This window comes from Canis aureus, chromosome 6, assembly GCF_053574225.1.
Source record: "Canis aureus isolate CA01 chromosome 6, VMU_Caureus_v.1.0, whole genome shotgun sequence".
Lineage (NCBI taxonomy): Eukaryota > Metazoa > Chordata > Mammalia > Carnivora > Canidae > Canis > Canis aureus.
This window is the reverse complement of record NC_135616.1, coordinates 75,729,095-75,747,972: the sequence shown is the minus strand read 5'-3', so window position 1 is coordinate 75,747,972 and position 18,878 is coordinate 75,729,095. Positions and strand designations below refer to the sequence as shown.

At 35.3% G+C, this 18,878-nt stretch overlaps 1 protein-coding gene across 2 annotated transcripts in view; it reads right to left on the bottom strand.

The window, feature by feature from the left end:
• CRB1 (crumbs cell polarity complex component 1) overlaps window positions 1-18,878 on the bottom strand; it is a 214,925-nt gene that overhangs the window by 108,324 nt on the left and 87,723 nt on the right. For both annotated transcript variants that reach the window (XM_077902339.1, XM_077902340.1), the window contains 3 exons: window positions 14,804-14,999; window positions 11,705-11,844; window positions 5,960-6,142 (listed from right to left, as the gene is read on the bottom strand). In XM_077902339.1, the coding sequence (XP_077758465.1) occupies window positions 5,960-6,142; window positions 11,705-11,844; window positions 14,804-14,999 (519 nt within the window). The remainder of the gene's footprint in view (window positions 1-5,959; window positions 6,143-11,704; window positions 11,845-14,803; window positions 15,000-18,878) is intronic.

Below are 18,878 nucleotides of genomic sequence, written 5' to 3'. Positions count from 1 at the left end.
TTTTCAAGCTGTTCCAAAAAATAGAAATGGAAGGAAAATTTCCAAACTCATTCTATGAAGCCAGCATTACCTTGGTTCCAAAACAAGACAAAGACCCCACTAAACAAGAGAATTACAGGCCGATATCTGAAATGAAAGTGGATGCAAAAATTTTCATCAAAATACTAGCAAATCTAGTCCAACAGTACACTAAAGGAACTATTCACCGTGATCAAGTGGGATTTATTCCTGGGTTGCCAGGAATGGCAATGCCAAGGTGGCTCAATATTCACAAATAAATCAATATGATACACCACATTATTAAAAGAAAGGATGAGAACCATATGATCCTCTCAATAGATGCAGAAAAAGCATTTGACAAAGTACAGCATTGATTCTTGACTAAAACTCTCAACAAAGTAGGGATAGAGGGAACATACCTCAATATCATAAAGGCCATATGCAAAAGACCCACAGCTAATACAATCCTCAATGAGGAAAAACTGAGAGCTTTTCCTCTGCTGTCAGGAGGAAGACAGGGATGTCCACTCTCACTGCTGTTGTCTAACATAGTATTGGAAGTCCTAGCCTCAGCAATAAGACAACAAAAAGAAATAAAAGACATCTAAATCAGCAAGGAAGAAGTCAAACTTTGACTATTCACAGACATGATACTCTATGTAAAAAACCTGAAAGACTTCACCAGAAAATTTCTAGAACTGATACACAAATTCAGTAAAGTCACAGGATACAATATTAACATACAGAAATCTGTTGCATTTCTATACATTAATAATGAAGCAGCAGAAAGAGAAATCAAGGAATTGATCACCTAGGTATCCCATTTCTAGGGGTGCAGAGACCCGCCGGCAGGTGCAGAGATCCACCAGTCTCACAACACCCAGGACAAGCCTCGAAGGTTGACTGCTGTGAAGTCAATGATCATCTGCATTGTGCATTTGAGGAAATAGGTTCGGAGGGGCTGAGGTCCCCCAGCTCGTGAACGGCAAAGTCAGATTTCAAGCCCCGATGCTGAAGTTACAGATACATACAATTTTATGGCATGAATGTAAATGTGTTACACAGAGTCATGTTTTATAAACAGTTGCGTGTACCTAAGGTTTCTGTATGTGAAAATGTGGCTAATGCACTTATGGTGGGAATCAGGAAATTGCTTTTATTTTTTACATGGAACTGAATTCAAATATTGTATTTTCGGGGGTGGGGGGAAAGACTTTGAGTTCTGGTCAATATCACAATGTTTAATTCTATTAAATAGAAGCCATTTCTTGGCCAGTGACACCTGGTTGTGAGGAGAGGGGACTTGCCTTTCCCACGCTTAATAGATGTTGGGCAGTGTCTGAGGGATACATGTATAGTTGTATTTGAAGCTTGGAGAAACCACACGGATAAAGTAAAGATCTTACACTCTGATCATGAGAAAAAAAAAAAAAAAAGATACCTAGGAATAAACCTAACCAAAGATGTAAAAGATCTGTACTCTGAAAACTATGGAATGCTTATGAAAGAAATTAAAGATGACACAAAGAAATGGAAATACATCCCATACTCATGAATTGAAGAACAAATAGTATTAAAATGTCTATGCCACCTAAAGTAATCTACACATTTAATGCAATCTCTATCAAAATACCACCAGTATTTTTCTCAGAACTTGAATATTTGTATGGACCCACAAAAGATCCCAAACAGCCAAAGCAATCTTGAAAAAGAAAAGCAAAGATGGAGACATTACAATTCTGGACTTCAAGCTGTATTATAAAGCTGCAGTCATCAAGATTGTATGGTACTGGCTCAAAAACAGATGCATAGATCAATGGAACAAAATAGAAAACCCAGAAATGGACCCACAACTCTATGGGGAAGTAATCTTTGACAAAACAGGAAAGAATGTCCAATGGGAAAAAGACAGTTTCTTCAACAAATGGTTGGCAAAACTGGATGATCACTTGTAAGAGAATGAAACTGGAACTCTTTCTTACACCATACATGAAAACAAATTCAAAATGGATGAAAGATCTAAATGTGAGACAGGAAACCATCAAAATCCTAGACAACATGGGGAGTAACTTTGACCTTGGCTATAGCAACTTCCTGCTAGATATATCTCCTGAGGCAAGGGAAACAAAAGCAAAAATGAATAATTGGGACTTCAAAAACTAAAAGGCAGCCTATCAAATGGGAGAAGATATTTGCAAACAGCATATATAATAAAGGGTTAGTATCCAAAACCCATAAAGAACTTATAAAACCCAAAAAAACAAATAATCCAGTGTAGAAATGGGTGGAAGATATGAATGGACATACAGAAGACTAACAGACACATGAAAAGATGCTCAACATCACGCATCATCAGGGAAATACAAATCAAAACTACAATGAGATACCACCTCACACCTGTCAGGACTAAAATTGACAAGTAAACAACAGGTGTTATAAGATGTGGAGAAAGGAGAACCTCTTTACACACTTGGTGGGGATGCTAGCTAGTGCATCTCTAGAAAACAGTATGGAGGTTCCTCAAAGAGTTAAAAATAGAGGTGCACCTGGGTGGTTCAGTTGGTTAGGCGTCTGAATCTTGATTTCGACTCAGATCATGATCTCAAAGTTGTGGTATCAAGCACCTCATCAGGCTCTGTGCTGGGAATGGAGTCTGCTTGGGATTCTCTCTCTCCCTCTCCTTCTGCCCCTCCTCACTCTGCCCTAGCTCTAAGAAAAAAAAGAAAAAAGAAAAGAAAGTTATGTATAGCTTCTCAAATACTGAAAGAAAAGAACTGTCAATTCTCTTCATGAATTTTCTAAATTATACATGGTGATTAAAATAAGATTTATAATACCACCTGATCTTCAAGACAATGATGTTCTAAAATAGGGAAAATAAAGGGACCTAAATGGAAGTAAGGTCCCTCTACTTCACTCAAAGTGGTAAAATGTTAATACCAATAGGCTTGATACATATGCAATATGTATATTGTAATACCTAGGAAAACCACTATGAACACTACACAAAACAGTATATCCAAAGTGCTATGAATAAATCAAGATGAAAGTCTGAAAAAAAAATGGCCAAGTCACCCAAAGGAAGTTAAGAAAAGCACAAGAATCCAATGGAAAACAAATAATAAATAAATAACCTAAACGTATCAATAATTACTTACATGTAAATGATCTAAACACATTTATTAAAAGGCAGAAATTGACAGAATAATTGTTTTAAGAAGCATGACCCAATAATATGCTGTGGAATATGCTGTTTACAAGAAACTCATTTCAAATTCAATGATAAGTAAGTTGAAAGTATAAGGATGGAAAAAAGATATACTATGCAAACATTATTTTTGGAAGGGAGGAGCATGAATGTCCATGTAGAAAATCTGAAAGAATTGACAAAAACTTTCCTGAAACTAATAAACTATTGTAGCAAGGTTGCAGGGGATAAAGCTGATATACAAATGTCAATTGCTTTCCTATATAATAGCAAGGAACAAGTGGAATTAGAAATTAACAACACATTTACATTAGCACTCCAAAAATGAAATAGATATAACTCTGACAAAATACATACCAGATCTATATAAGGAAAACTACAAATCTCTGATGTAATATATCAAAGAAGAACTAAATAAGTGGAGAAATGTCCCATGTTCATGGATAGGAAAACTCAATATTGTCAAGATACTAGTTCTCTCCAACTTGGTCTATAGATTCAATGCAATCCCAACAAAAATCCCAGCAAATAATTTCATAGATATCAACAAACTGATTCTAAAGTTTATATGGACAAAGGACCCAGAATAGAGCATGATATTGAAAGAGAACAAAGTTGGAGAACTGACACAAACCAACTTCAAGACTTGTAGACAGTAATTACGTGTCATATTAGCAAAACAGACATAAATAGATAATTAGAACAGAATAGATGGCCTGGAAATAGACATATGCAAATAGAGTCAACCAACATGGACAAAGGAGCAAAGCAATAGTTTTTTCAGTACACGGTGGAACAAAAGAGTCTTTTCAATACATAGCTGTGGAACAACTGGGCATCTACCTGCAGAAAAGTGTATCTTCATACAAACCTTACACCCTTCATGAAAATTAACTCAAAATGGACTCTAGACCTAAATTTAAAATGCAAAACTATAAAATATCTAGAAGCTGACATGGGAGTAAACCTAGATAACCTCGGGTAAGTTGATGACTTTTTAGATATGACAGTGAAGGCATGATCCATGAAAGATATTGACAAATTGAAACTCATTAAAATTTAAAACTTTTGCTTTATGAAAGACAGTGTCAAGAGAATGAGAAGTCAAAATGGATAATTCTTCATAAAACCAGTTTACTCTTTATGTTAGGAACACAACAAAACTAGATTTCTCAGTCTTAAATGTAGTCATATGACTGAATTTAACCAATAGAATGTGAATAGAAGAGATAACCACTACTTTTGGTATTGGTCAATAAAAACCCTCTAGATGCCACACTCCATTTTCTTTCCTTCTCCAGTGGCTTGCTGAAGAGCATGATAACCTTGGAAACCACTTTCAAAGACAGAAAAAGAAAAAGAGAGAGAGAGAAGAGCTTGTGACCCTGAACCACCATTCATAGGACAACTGATCATGAGAACCCATTTCTGGAATTTATATCAGTGAAAAATAAATGCTTTTATTTAGCTATGGAGATGTGGGGCAGCCAGGACTTCTTAACTCATATAGTCATGCTTGGCAGGTCCTTAGATATTGAGGCCAATACACTTTTCAAGAACATTTGACTAAGAATAAATAGTTTAGAAAAAATAAGGGGAGGGCAACCATAAGAAACAGAGACAGGAAATTGAAATAATCCCAGGTAAGGTAAATACATAAATATATTCCGGAAAAAAAGCTAATGCTTGTAGAACCCACATTAACTGATAAGATTTTTAGCCATCTACATATGATGTATTACATGAGTTTATTTCATGCTTTTTATCATTTATCAAGATTTATTTGCATTCCTTTTATTAAAGGAAAAATCTTACAAGCAAGAAGTTGTTCAGGAAAAATACTGCTTATCCTGACACTGAAGTTAGGGAGATTTTTCTTCTCTGTGTTCTGATAGACGGGGCAGTGAAGAAGGAAATACCTTCTATAGTAACCTTACAGCAAACACTGCCATGACTCAAAGATCATTAAACTTCACAACTGAAACACCATAAGAAAAGGAATAGTAAATGTAGATAGACAACCATCCTCCCCTTTGTTTCTTATTCTTTATTTACTTTTCTCAGAAATCTTCAAAAACAACCAAAATAGTTTCCTCAGGTATCATAATCTATTGAGAAAGAAATAAGATGGAAAGTTTGATTGTAATCAGTTTTCTCAGTGGTATCTATGCAGTTGTAAGACAGTTGTGACTCATTACCAAATATGAGGACTGTCTCCAAACTTCTGAAAATTTCCAGAGCATGGAAGCAGACACAAACACAACTGCTCATTGGAAAATATACATGCAGCTTTCTTCTGGGTTTCAGAGTAAGAAGGGTGCTGAAATTTGACATACAGAACAACTTTAGCTATAAAGTAGTTGAAGAAGATAATTTGAGACTAGATAATTGCTCTCAGGGTAAACAAAAGTGCATTAACTTTTTAAAAGCAAATTTGAATAACATAAAAATATAGTATCATTGTAAAATAAAAATTCCAACATTTTCTGTTTATAAAGAATTTGAGTTGGGCTTCAATTCCCAGCATAATGTGTAAAAGCATTTCCCCTTTATATACCTCCTTTATCCTTATTTTAACATTTTCCTCATGATTTGCTGAATTATGGTATATGAAACATGGTATTTTTCATGCCCACAAGGGGGACCCTTTGCAACAGCTTATACTGCACAGATCTTGCTGCTAATACACCACTTGACTAAATGCCAGAAAGTGCTAAAAAGTCAAGCTGTCTCTCCTCTCTTTGCCCTCACCTGTGAGTCCAGGTGGACAGATACAAACATAACCTGAGGCTCCAGGGTCACTGAACGAAGAAGGCAGCTGAGCAAGGTGTCCATATGGTTTCTCTGGGGACAGCTCTATGCATGTCCCACCAGATTGGCAGGGGTTCCCGTTGCACTCGTTGATGTGAGTCTCACATTGGGCACCTGTGTATCCTGCAGGATAAAAGTTCAGAGAAGCAGCTGAGTCAAAGCTCCTCAACCAGAGTTTATGCCTGAAAGGAGACTGACCACTGGGCTGGCACCAATTAACAAGACGATGTGCTGCCCTCAAGGAGCTAGCAAGGAGAATCTGGGAAGGGAAGGTTTCCTTGAAAACAACAGCAGCAAAAGAATCACTTGTACAATAGTGACCATTATTTTTAAAAACATTTGATTAATATTTTGATTAATGTAATGGGACTTCAGGATAACCTTGATTTCCTGATTATTTTAAAGATTCCATTTCCTCAATACTCCATTTGAGTACTTCCTCAAATACTCCAATTGAATTTTTAGCAAGAACAAAATATTTTTTTAAGAAAACAGCCAAAAAGAAAAAAAAGAAAAAGAAAATAACCAAAAAGACAGCAGAAACTACATAGCCAACCCTAAATTCTTAGGGCAAAGCAAAGGTAAATGATTATTTCTTCACACTGAATAAAATAGAATAAAAAATTATTTTGTAAAAAAAAATATTTTGTATTTGAGTGGATTTAGCTGGGTCATTTTATTAAGGACAAAAATAAAAATGAAACATGAATGATTTAGTACTTTATTAAAAATTGTAAATATTAGATATAAAGGATAGTCCATGCCAGAACTATTTCTCTGGTTTTACATACATATGCACCTCTTAAAGTATGTATGTGTAAATATATATATATATATATACTGATATATACTGATAAGCCCCTCTGAAGTAGTTGTACCATCTACATATGTACTAGCACTGGATGAATGTGCATATGGCTCCAAAACCTTGGCAACACTTGCTGTCACCAAATAAAATGTTTTAGCAGTTGGTTAGATTAAAAAAAAAAAAGTACTTCATTGTTGTTTGGGTTTTCATTTTCCCCAATTACTACTGACTTTAACATGTTTTTGGATTTTTAAAAATCATTTCATTCTTTTCCCTGTTTTTTCCCCATTAGACTGTCTTTCTGATTGATTTATAAGATTATTTATATAGCACTATACATACATAAGCTGATACATGTAGTTCTTAAAGGACATAATTTAAAATACAAATGACTTCACAGTCAACTAAAGATCTTTGCAATGTCCCTTAACTCTGCTGAGAAATACGTGTTTAAAATGAAATTTACAATCCAAAATGATAAAACTTATAAATCTGACCATGATATTTCTTTACTTTAAAATCATTCCATGGCTTCTGCTCTCATACAAATTAAAATTCAAAAGTCTTAACCTGGGGTACCTGGATGGCTCAGTGGTTGAGCCTTCAGCTCAGTGGTTGAGCCTTCAGCTCAGGTAGTAATCCCAGCATTCTGGGATCAAGTCCCAAGTCGGGCTCCCTGCAAGGAGCCTGCTTCTCCCTCTGCCTGTGTCTCTGCCTCTCTGTGTCTCTCATGAATAAATAAATAAAATCTTTAAAAAAATCCTTAACCAAAAATGCCCTTTATTTAATCTGGCCCCTTTCCCATTTCTACATTCCTTCCCTAGAATGTTTTCTTCCCCAGGGCCTTCATGACAGGGTTCCCTCTCTTAGAATATGCTCCTCCAAGACTGTGCTTGGCTAAGTCTTGCTTTCGAGACTTAATCTTGTATGACTTTCTCCAAATGGCTTTTCCTCATGAACAGATCTGAAGATTCTTTTGTTTTCTCTCATATCACCCAGTTATTTCTTTTATCGCTCTTATAATAATTTTTATTATTTTTGTTATTATGTTTATAGGCAGTGTTTCCCTCAATAGACTATAAGTTCCACAAAAGCAGGGATGCCTTTTTTATTCTTTCATTCACTACTCCAATACTGAGCAATGCATAAATAGTAGACTTTCAATCAATAGCTGAATGAGATTCAAAGAGTAATAATCAACAATTTAGATTACAATTATATTTTAAGCAAGTAAATTGGAGAATTGACCATTAATAAGCAAATGATGAGAACATGATATTACTCATTTTGTAATTTTATTAAAAACCTGAATGGGGTCATATGTCAAATCATAAGCACAACATAAATTCTGTTGCTCAACAATATAATACATTTGTCACATATGACCCATGAGGTTTTTCTAAGAAGAAACTTGCAGATGAAGAAGGAAACTCAAAGCACATGTCAGATCAAATCCCATGATGCTTTGTGGTGACACCCCCACCACTGCCACCAAGAACTCAAGTTTCTTAAACCCAAATATCTACTTTTTCACAAGTTTTTATCAACTGGTATTCATGGTGCTACACTGAACTTATTGAAGAAAGCTCCAACTACTTTCAATTTTTTTTCTCAGTTTAAGTCTCAAGACTCATACACAGGCCAGGTTAGGAAGTAATTTAAAACCTTCATAAATCCTTTTCTGGTTCCTGACTCATGCATTATCCTATTCCTATAGCGAACATTAGGGAGGTTCTGATTTATGGTCTTCCCGGTCCTGTCCCTACCACAGGGGCCCTGTGGGAATTTTGTTTGCTGCTCCCTTTAACCGTGTATATAAATAGACTCCTTTGGTCAAGGCTGTATTCAATAGTTTTAACAAGTTTTTCTATAAAACTTTGTATAAAGAAACAATGTGATATTGAGTCAAGTCCCCAGGGTTCTTACGTTTTCTTTCTTTTTTTTTTTTAACCAATCCAATCTTATCTGGATAACAAGAAAACTTTTAAGATGACTGACACTTCTTGTAATTAATTACTTTTGAAATGAGGACCCCAGGCAATTACAGTGGTAGATTCTTGCCATTGTCTTCAGTCATTGGTGGTCTTGCAATCCAAAGGAATGGTGTCTTAGATACAGGGTAGTTTGTAGCATTAAATCTTCTCTTTACATATAACAGTAAGAATAGGATACAAAGACATTCTGAAATTTTCCTTCTAGGCAAAAACACCATCATCCAGTAACTCGTGAAAGAAACTCAAGTAGACCTGTCCTTATTCTGTGCCCCTTTGTTAATTCCCACATCACATCTGCCTCCTAAATGAGTCTCATGGCTGTCCATTCCCTTATCCCCGTCCTTAACACTGCAGTCATAGTTCAGGCAAATAGTCTTATCTCTTGTTTCCATTACAGAACTTTTTTTTTTTTTAACTAGATTCTCTGCCTTTTGTTTTATTCTCTTCAGTCATCTTCCACGAAAGTGCCAGATGGTTCTTTCTAAACCAACAGGTCAGATTATGCTACCTCTCCTCCCCTTAGCGTGCAGGGCAGACAAACAGCATTGTGATCTGACTTGAGTCTTGTCTTACTCCCCAGTCTCAACTCTCTACCACCACCCCTATGTAGTCCAGCATCTTGGAACAGTCACTCAAAGCTCTACAGCTGGATATGCTCTTTTCCATGTGTATCTACAGCCCTTTCTTCCTTCTGTCCTCCTTTTCCTTCTTCTCTTCTTGCCTTAAATAAATTATGTGCTATGTGATAGCCATAGCGTCTAGGATAGTCAGTCTCTTAATTTTGGTACCTAGTTAACATTTATTCATTGCTTACTATGGTCTAGGCTGACCTAGGAACTTTATATATATTACTGGATCTCTCTAAAGCAACTCTGTGAGGTGGGTATTACCTTCTTTGCTTTATAGATGGGGAAATTGAGGCTCTGAGCAATAAAGTAACTTGTCCAAAGTCACACAGTTAGTGAGTACAGTTCTGAGATATGCTTAGTGATCTTTCAAATTTTCTAAAATGGTGCCTACTGGGTCAGGCCATCTCTGTACTTCTTCTCCCCTTATTTCCTGTTACAGAATTTATTATAGCTTTTCATTGTACCAAAAATTGTACTATGCATATTTTTTTACACTGCCTCTCTACTAGAATTTAAATTCCTTGGAAGAAGGGATCATATCTTTTTGATTCTCAGACCCCTGATGTATATAATTGACATTGAATTCCATGTGACTTAAATGATTGAATCCATGAATGAATGGAACACATATTAATTCGTCTTTTTTAGGTAGGTCTTCTTAACTACCTAACTTCGTTATAACCCCTCTAGAGAATAAAAACCATCTCATACGTAATTCCTACCTCCTGTTGTAGAAACTGGTATGTAATAACAGTTGCTTTTTTTTTTTTTTTTGAGTACCTAATATGCTCCAGGCTCTACTTTTGTAATTTTATTCTTCATAATAATACAAGTTATTTTTCATCCCTCATTTGCAGATGAAGAACTTAAGAATTAAGAAGTAACCACCCTAGTTCACTCAGTTAATAAGTGATGGATTTGTTCTATTCCCAAACTGTCCATTCTACCCATTTCCAGATAGAGATCCTGTACAGAGCATTGATTGAATGTTGAGTGCTGATTGATGACAGGAATGTGAAAAAACACATTTTGGAAAATTTTCAGTATTTAAGGCAGGCCAATAACCAAAGGATAACAAGCATGCCCAATTCATTATCTGGAAGTGGGTAGGCACATGACTTACAAATATCTCTGAGCCACAGAATTCCAAACTTCCTTTTACACTTTCACATTTGCTTGTTTGTTTTTTACCTACAAAATATATGTAACCAAAGCATGCTGAATGTCCCACAGGTAATAAGATGCCTTTCAATCCAAAGCTACTAACAATTGGATTGACCTCAGGCCCCATTTTTCCTCCCCAAACACGGGATTATTTTTCCTTTGGACAGTGAAATGAAAGAGAAGGGGGTAGATGATAAGTAAGCTTATAACAACTAGATTTTAAATAATCATAGTTTATCATTTTTTTCCAGTGGACCATGAAAGAAGAGACATGCTTGCTTTTTTTTTTTTTTTTGGGTGCTTTTTTATTTCTACCCATTAAATCCTAATGAGAATTAGATTAAAAAATATGGCAGGCTTTTTGCCAAAATTCACATCAATATTTACAGGGACAGGTGACTTGATGACTCAAATATTATATAATATTTTCTACTGATTCTGGCATTATCTCTACACTCCAGTCTAATTACCCTTCATGTGTAATTTTTAGTTGTGTATATATGTATATTTATGTATATTAAACTTATATATATTATATATATTAAACTTGTAATCTCATTTATATTTTTAATGCCTAGGAGAATACACCAATTTCTGGAATATCATTCTATATCCTCTATGGGGACCATCATAACTATGTTGACTGGCTCAATGACTTATAACACAATCTCCGAAGATTTTAATATTGTTTCATGGGTTTCAATATATTCTGTTATCACAGAAAACATCTTGGAAGAAAAGGAAGCATCTTCAAGTGAATTTCTCTCCATGAAGATCATGCGGAAATTGATTCTTCAATTCATTTTTCCTCTCTGTTTCTTCTAGAAAGTTCTAAAGATCGGGCAGTTTAATAACCTACTTTAGACAATACATAGTACACCAATAGGTATGTGTGAGCAATGAAGAATACAACTAAATAAAACAATGATAAGTAGAAGAGTTGGTTTTAAACCTTTAACAACAAGAATTTTTAGTTTATATTTGTTATAAGTGATTTGTTTCTATTCTAAGCAAAAAAAAAAAAAGAAAAAAGAAAAAAGAAAAAAGAAAAAAAAGAAAAAGAAAAAGTGGAAGATACTTTGCCACTTACCAGGCCAGCAGTGACAAGTGTAATTGTCAGCACTGTCCTCACATGTAGCATTATTATGACAGGGTTCTGACCAACATAGAGGCATCAGGGTCTCACAATGTGTCCCTGTGAATCCACTACCCGTGCAGTTACAGCTATAGCTGGAGAGTAAAATGAAATTTTCACATCAACTTTTGGTCATATTGAGATCAAATACCTTTATTATGTCTCTTCCTCTGTCCATCAATCTTTGGGTCTCAACCCAAAGCAGGTTTTAATACTTATCTCAAAAATTCTGGGGAATTATCTCTATAAGCCTGAAAATATTATGTATTTCCACACTAATATCTGGTTATCTTTTAAAATTTATAGTATGGCTTCATGCAAAATTATTGGGAAACCATGATTATTTACTTCAGTTTTCTCATCCATAAATTGAGAATAATAATACCTATGTCAAGGGTTATTGTGATAATTAAATGTGTATATACAGAATAGACACAGTATCTGAAGCATCAGAAAATACCGACTAAATTACTACCAAATAGTACTAAATAAAGTTGTTAATATTTGGAAGGCAGTAAAGAATGATTTATACCACTGTGCCATTCTTTTTATATACAGTCCATTAATAAGGTCCCTTATGAAAAATGAAACAATAAATTATTTAAAAAACAGGAAAAGCCCTCATTTATATGGATTGTGACTTATGTTCTCTTATGTTTAGATTACAGAAATATTTGAGTCCTGTTATTTCTAAACATTCATTGGTTGGGTGAGATTATCTGACACTCAAAACACAAATTTGATAGAGAGACTTGTTGATTTTATCAGGAGGAGGTTTTTAATTTAGATGGGATCTCAAGGATTTAGTATTGTAAAAATGTGAGCTTGCACACTTGACCCAGATAAAATGAAGGTCTGGTCATTGAAAGAACACCTATGATTTTATAGAGTTGGAGTCCTGTTCACTATGGCTTATGTGCATATTTATCACCAAACACAGATATTAATATTTCACTAAAGGAAACTGAAATATTAGCAAGTATAATATATTATTATAATTTTTATATATATTTCTAGTGAGAAATCCTCTTACTAATTAAAAATATTTACTAAAAAGCCACTACATATAAGACATTAAGGAGAAGAACCATGTACTTAAGACTGGCCAGTGGGCCTCAATTCCCAGAATTAGAAACTCTCTTTGCATATTCCTTTGGTCTACAAGAACCTTGTGTGTGTGTGTATGTGTGTGTGGTGTGTGTGTGTGTGTGTGTAGTTTCTGACTTTCCATTAGCCTCACAGCAAATGTGTTAATTTTTTTGTTGTGGGGGATTAAAATCAAGTTGTATTTGTTGACCTTGTGATTATCTTCTCAATCTTCTTAGGTGGTAAGAAAGATAAATGTAAAATAGAGAAATTATTCATGGTACATGAGTGGAAGAAATGAAAGGTGGCGGGAGTTAGCCTTGTTCTGCTTGCATTTCCATAGGAAGCAAAAGCTTTGTGTATTTTCTGTCCTGATGCTTTCTAGAGACAGCAAAGCATTGATGGGAGGACCTCCTGCTCTTCCTCTGGAGTGCCTGTATGGAAACTGCATGTTGGCCAGTAACCTGCCTTCAGGAATGTATATTCTTGCCCCTGGAGAATGATTTGGTTAAAACTGAAAGTCAGAGGCAAGATGTGGAATGTGGTTAAAAGTTAGGCTTTATAGGTTACAAAAGAAATATACAACTATATTGTTCTATTTATTCGTTTTTTTTTAAATATTTATTTATTTATTTATTTGAGAGAGGGGGGAGGGGCAGGAGGAGAGGGAGGGAATCCTATGCAGACCTCACATTCAGTGTGGAGCCTGACTCAGAGCTCAATCTCACGACTCTGAGATCACAACCTGACCTGAAACCAAGAGTCAGTCACTTATCCCAGGCAGCCCGCGTTGTTCTATTTATAACTACATCATTTTGCTGGATATAGTTGAAGTACCTGTGCCGTTTACTACTGTTCCTCTTTTGAGTCCGATTCTCTTTGAAACTCAGATTTGGGATCAATTCAATCTTACTTACTAAATAAAGGAGAATTGGATTCTAATCCTTCCTTTGTGAAGAATTAGCTATGTGAACTTGTGGGAATTACCTAACTTCCCTGAACTTTAGACGCCTTAATGTAATGGGAAAATATTAATGCTCATCTTACCTTCCACCGAGCTGTTGGAAGATCCAACAAGACATTAAGTACTAATGCTGTTCAAATTGTTATGCACTTGATAACTCAATATCTATAGTTAAAATAAGTATTAGAGGCACCTGGGTGGCTCAATCGGTTAAGGCATTTGACTTGATCTCAGCTCAGCTCATGATCTCAGGGTCATGAGTTCAAGCACCATGTTGGCTCCACACTGAGTGGAGCCTATAAAAAAAAAAGGTATCAGAAAGTTGTCTAAAATATTTTTTATGAATTCAAGTACCATTACTTAAATTTATTATATATATTGTATTAAGGTGTCATTTATTCATTTGTTTGTTTATTATTTTACTGAAAAGCCAATGATAGAATCTACTTTGGAGCAGGATCCATGGCTACTTCTTGCCATTATACTCTCTTAAAAGTATATATTGGGAATTCACCCAATTCCCTGAGAGCCTGAAACTCAAGATATAATCAATTTGATATTACTGCCTTTTCCAACACTGCTCATTTAAAATTCCTAAAGGATTTATTTTCACCCCTTGATTTATATGCTTGGTATTATGTAAATACAACCTAATATTTACAAATAAGCCTGATCTCTAGCTTTGTTTTTGCACCTTCCCTATCTACAACAGCTGTATTTCATGGAATTAAAAAGCTGGCCCTTTTCTGTAGTATACAAGTTCTAAAGGAAGGATTATAAGAGTGACTTGGAAAATCCTCACTCTTGGGGCAAATGATCTCCGAAAGATGCATTTTTTAAGTAAAATCTGAAAGGTACTATTTTTGGTCACTTAAAGTGTAAAGCAATGCAAACATTTTAAGCTGAGGACATGAGATCTCCAAATTCCGCAGAGTGGTTCTGCAAAAACTGTTGGTCCATGAGTTCTCTCCAAGCCAATCACCCAAACACAGGAGAAAACGCACCTGTTGTACCCATCTACACACAGCCCTCCATGGAGGCAGGGCTGACTGGCGCATTCATCAGCGTTGAGCTCACAGTCATAACCTAGGAATCCAGGGCTGCAGTCACAGAAATAAGCCTCCAGAGCATCCCGACAAGTGGCACCGTTTCGGCAGGGCTGGGACTGACATTCATCAACTTCCACTTCACAGTTCACACCTTTGAAGAAAGTCAGCACAGAAGAAAGGAGAAGTTTTAGCACAGCTTTAATAGTTTAGCTCCCAGTGCTTAGCCAGTGCTTTATTTACCAAGGCTCTTGTCAAATGTTATGTTACCCAAAATAATTTTCCTCTTTAATTGTAATTGATATTCACTTTTTGGCATGCTTGTGGGAAGTTGCACAATGCAGAGCAGCTGCTACTTACAAAGAACTGTTTCATATAACAGCTTGTGGCTTTTTAGTCGGTTGAGACGAGGCATTTTTAGAACAAAGTCATTGTTAACTGTACTTTTGTTGGAAACTTAAAAGGGACTGGTCAATGTTTCTAAATTATTTTTAAACAGTGCGGCATCCTATAGAGAAGTGGGCAAACGCTCACACTCCAAAGCCAAATGAGCTGGGTGGGGATCTAGGTGCAGCCACTTATTAGCTGTGTGACCATGAGCAGTTCCTTAACCTTTCCATACTCAGTGTCTGCACCTGAAAAATGGGACCAGTACTTGTAATTATCTTACAGGATTATTATTACAATTATAGTATGTTCTAAAATGCTTATGATAGTAGGTGGAACATAGCAAATGTCATTAGAAAAAAAAACCCAATACTTGTTTTACAATATTTATTGTACAAATATAATGTACAATTATTTCCTTAAGTGCTCCTTTTGCATGGACTTTATTCACATTTAGATTTTCTATAGTGTTGTAAAATACTATTTTAAAATAGGAAATCAGTTTGTGCCTTAAACCTTATTTAGTTAGTGGCATTACTAGGAGCTACTTCATTTTAAGGTAATGTTGCATAAAAAAAATCTTTATGTATTCCCCTCCAAATAGTAAGTGAAGATTATTACCAAACAAAAGAAGGTGAGGTTTACAAACGTACTCACATGGAGATAACAAACTACCCTGCTGAATCTATCAAAGTCATATTTGATGTACAACAAATTTGCCTACGTTTTTAAAAGATACAAAAGGGGGGATACTTATATTTACTTATCTCTATTTCTATGATTATAACTCAGGATAATAAATTGTGTATTAAAATGATATTGAAGGATTTTCAAATGACTCAGACGTTGTTAGTAGTTTGATTATGTGTCCCCTTTCCTGACAGAAAAAGCAGTAGAAGAGTCTCACTCTGCTGACCATTTACAACTGTGACTAGATTCTAAGTTGAAAGGAATGCCAACATGTTAAATTTGATGTTTTTTGAGAAGAAAAAAACTTAAAAGTTAAATTTTATTTGATAAAAATAGAAAGCTGTGGAAGAGTATTTGTTGCAAGGTAAATAGCTTGCTCTTTGAGGCATGGCTATTTTTGACCGGGTCTGGGAATGAGATCAATCATATCTGTTCTACTTGGCATCAGTAAGGTCCAGAGAAGAACACTGAACTGGCCAGCAGATCTGCAATTCTCATTCTCATTCTCTTTCTGAAATGGCTTGTCAACAATGCTTTATCTCTATTTCTGCCATGCAAAATAATATGATAATAGATATCTCTATTTTCCAAGAATGTACATAAGACAAAAATAGTAAGTTCTTTAAAATATTTTTTCTTATGATTATTTTCTTAACATATATAGCAACTAAAATGATAATGGGTTAGTTTTCAGTACTTACAAGGCACAAAATTACCTCCCCTGAAATGACAATGGTCAATCGGAACTTTAAGCAGAGCATACTATGCCCACCCAGGAATGTTCAGTCAACGTGGGTTCCCATTGTGTTCTCTAACTAGAGGGCAACTGGCACTTACTCTACAGCTGCCATATGTAAGGTCAAGGCAAAGTGATTTCACATGCATTCTCCCCTGTGTCTCTTACTCCCTAATGACTGTCTTCCTGCAATTCCTCTCACTACGTATTCCCGTTCTTTTGTCCATCCAGTTGTCCATAGAGACTTTGCCTATATGATATTGAACTATGTCCTTTAGTATTTTAGTCATCTATATTTGCTGGAAAGTATTAACATATAAAGCCAAACCAGTGGTTTAGAACTTGTTAAAATTTTCCTAAATTTTATTTTATAACTCAAATAAAATTCACATATTCATCTGATATATACCCAGATTACTTCCTAGTGCTGAAGAAATACATTATAAACCATTATTTTAAATTCTGAAGCTCCACTTATATGATGTAGCTCAAAAACTTTAGTTTTAAAGTTACCCCTAATATACCTATAAGAATGTGTTTCAAGAATTTAGATGCAATTTCAAATCAGCTAGTTACTTTGGGGTGATTTATGTGCATTGACTTGATAGTACTTAACAATATGATTTTTATTGCAGCTTATTACTGCTGCTGATATAGACAAAAATGATTGGGTCAATGTCTGTGTGATGCCAAAGTAGCCAGATGAAATGTGGTAAGTGCAATCAGTCATCCAGATGTCTTTGTATTTCCAGATGCTGGCTTCAAAGATTAAACATCTGGATAATTAACTATGATTTTCATTTTTCATTTGGATGCTTATTGTTTGTCACATGCTTATATCCATTAAATATACAATTAATCAACCTTCAAAAACACCTGAACTGTGGGGTCAATCTATCTGGAAACATTCATTTTATGCCTTGTGTTAATAAGTACAGCACCATGTTATTATAACTATATATAGTAATAGAAATTGATAGAGTCACAGTGAGTAGCACCTCTGTGGTTGATTGTCTAAGAAATAGAAAATTCATAATTGTAAAATTCTTTCACAAAAACCCACCGAGGGACCCAACCAATCTGTTGGAATTCATTAATAGTTAATAGTATGAAACATAAGAAAATAGAAAGGGTATGGAAAAAAAATAACATAGGACAAGGAGAACTCTGCACCAATAGAAGAAAGTATAGGACAGGAAAGAAAATTCCTGATGTCATTAGTTTTGGTAACTCACTATAGTGAATACTGTGCTAATATCCACAGAGGCATCCCTACATAAATATAGGTGACCTAAGATGTCAGATCATTAATTCCTGACAGCCAGGGATAGTTTCACTCTGAACTACTCAATTTGCATTAACTGTCAGAAGAAGTTCAGAAATTTTCTCACAGCCAAATACTTAACTAATATCTGCAAGAACTCTGTTTTCAAATGAGGTCACAGTCTGAGGTCCTTTGACATAGGGTTCAGAACTTCAACAGAGGAATTTATGTATTGGGAGAGGTCACAGTTCGAATCTAACAGTCTCCTGCTTGGTTTGTTTTTCTGTCACCATCTTGAAATTCTTAATTTTTGAACAAGGAGGCGGGAGTCCCACATTCTTATTTTGCAGCAGAATCCACAAATTATGGAGCCTCCCTCTGTATAAGCCCTTAATTCCCATTTAAACTTTTTATAACTGATACTCACAGAATAAGTTCTTTTTTTTTTCCTGACCCAAAACCTGATTGATATACAGATCTGAGATGGGAAAGATTTGAGTAGAATATTCAAATGAGCAGAACTGTTCAGTTTGTGGCCCACCTCAGCTGAGAGAGCTAAAGATGTAGCAGAGAGTTAAAGATGTAGCAAAAATGAAGCTGGAGCTGAAGTCTCTGACTCCATAGCCTCATCCTAGGTGAGCTGGGAATTTAATACTACCCCAGTATAAGTTTTGGGATCCTAGGAGAGATGTTGTCTCCACTTCACAAGTGTCCAAGACATCAGGACACACATGATTCCCAAGCCACCATAGTACACAACGGTAGAGCAGAGGAAATTACACAGGATCTGGGTAGACGGAAATTAAATAGTTTTATGAGAATGCTTATTGAAGCATGCAAGGCAGATAAAATGCTTTCTCAAAGGAGTACAACAAGTACTTTTTGTATCATGCTGAATTAGGGAATTATAAGAACTGTATGAGTTATTATTACTTTCCTTCTTCCCTTTTCATCTG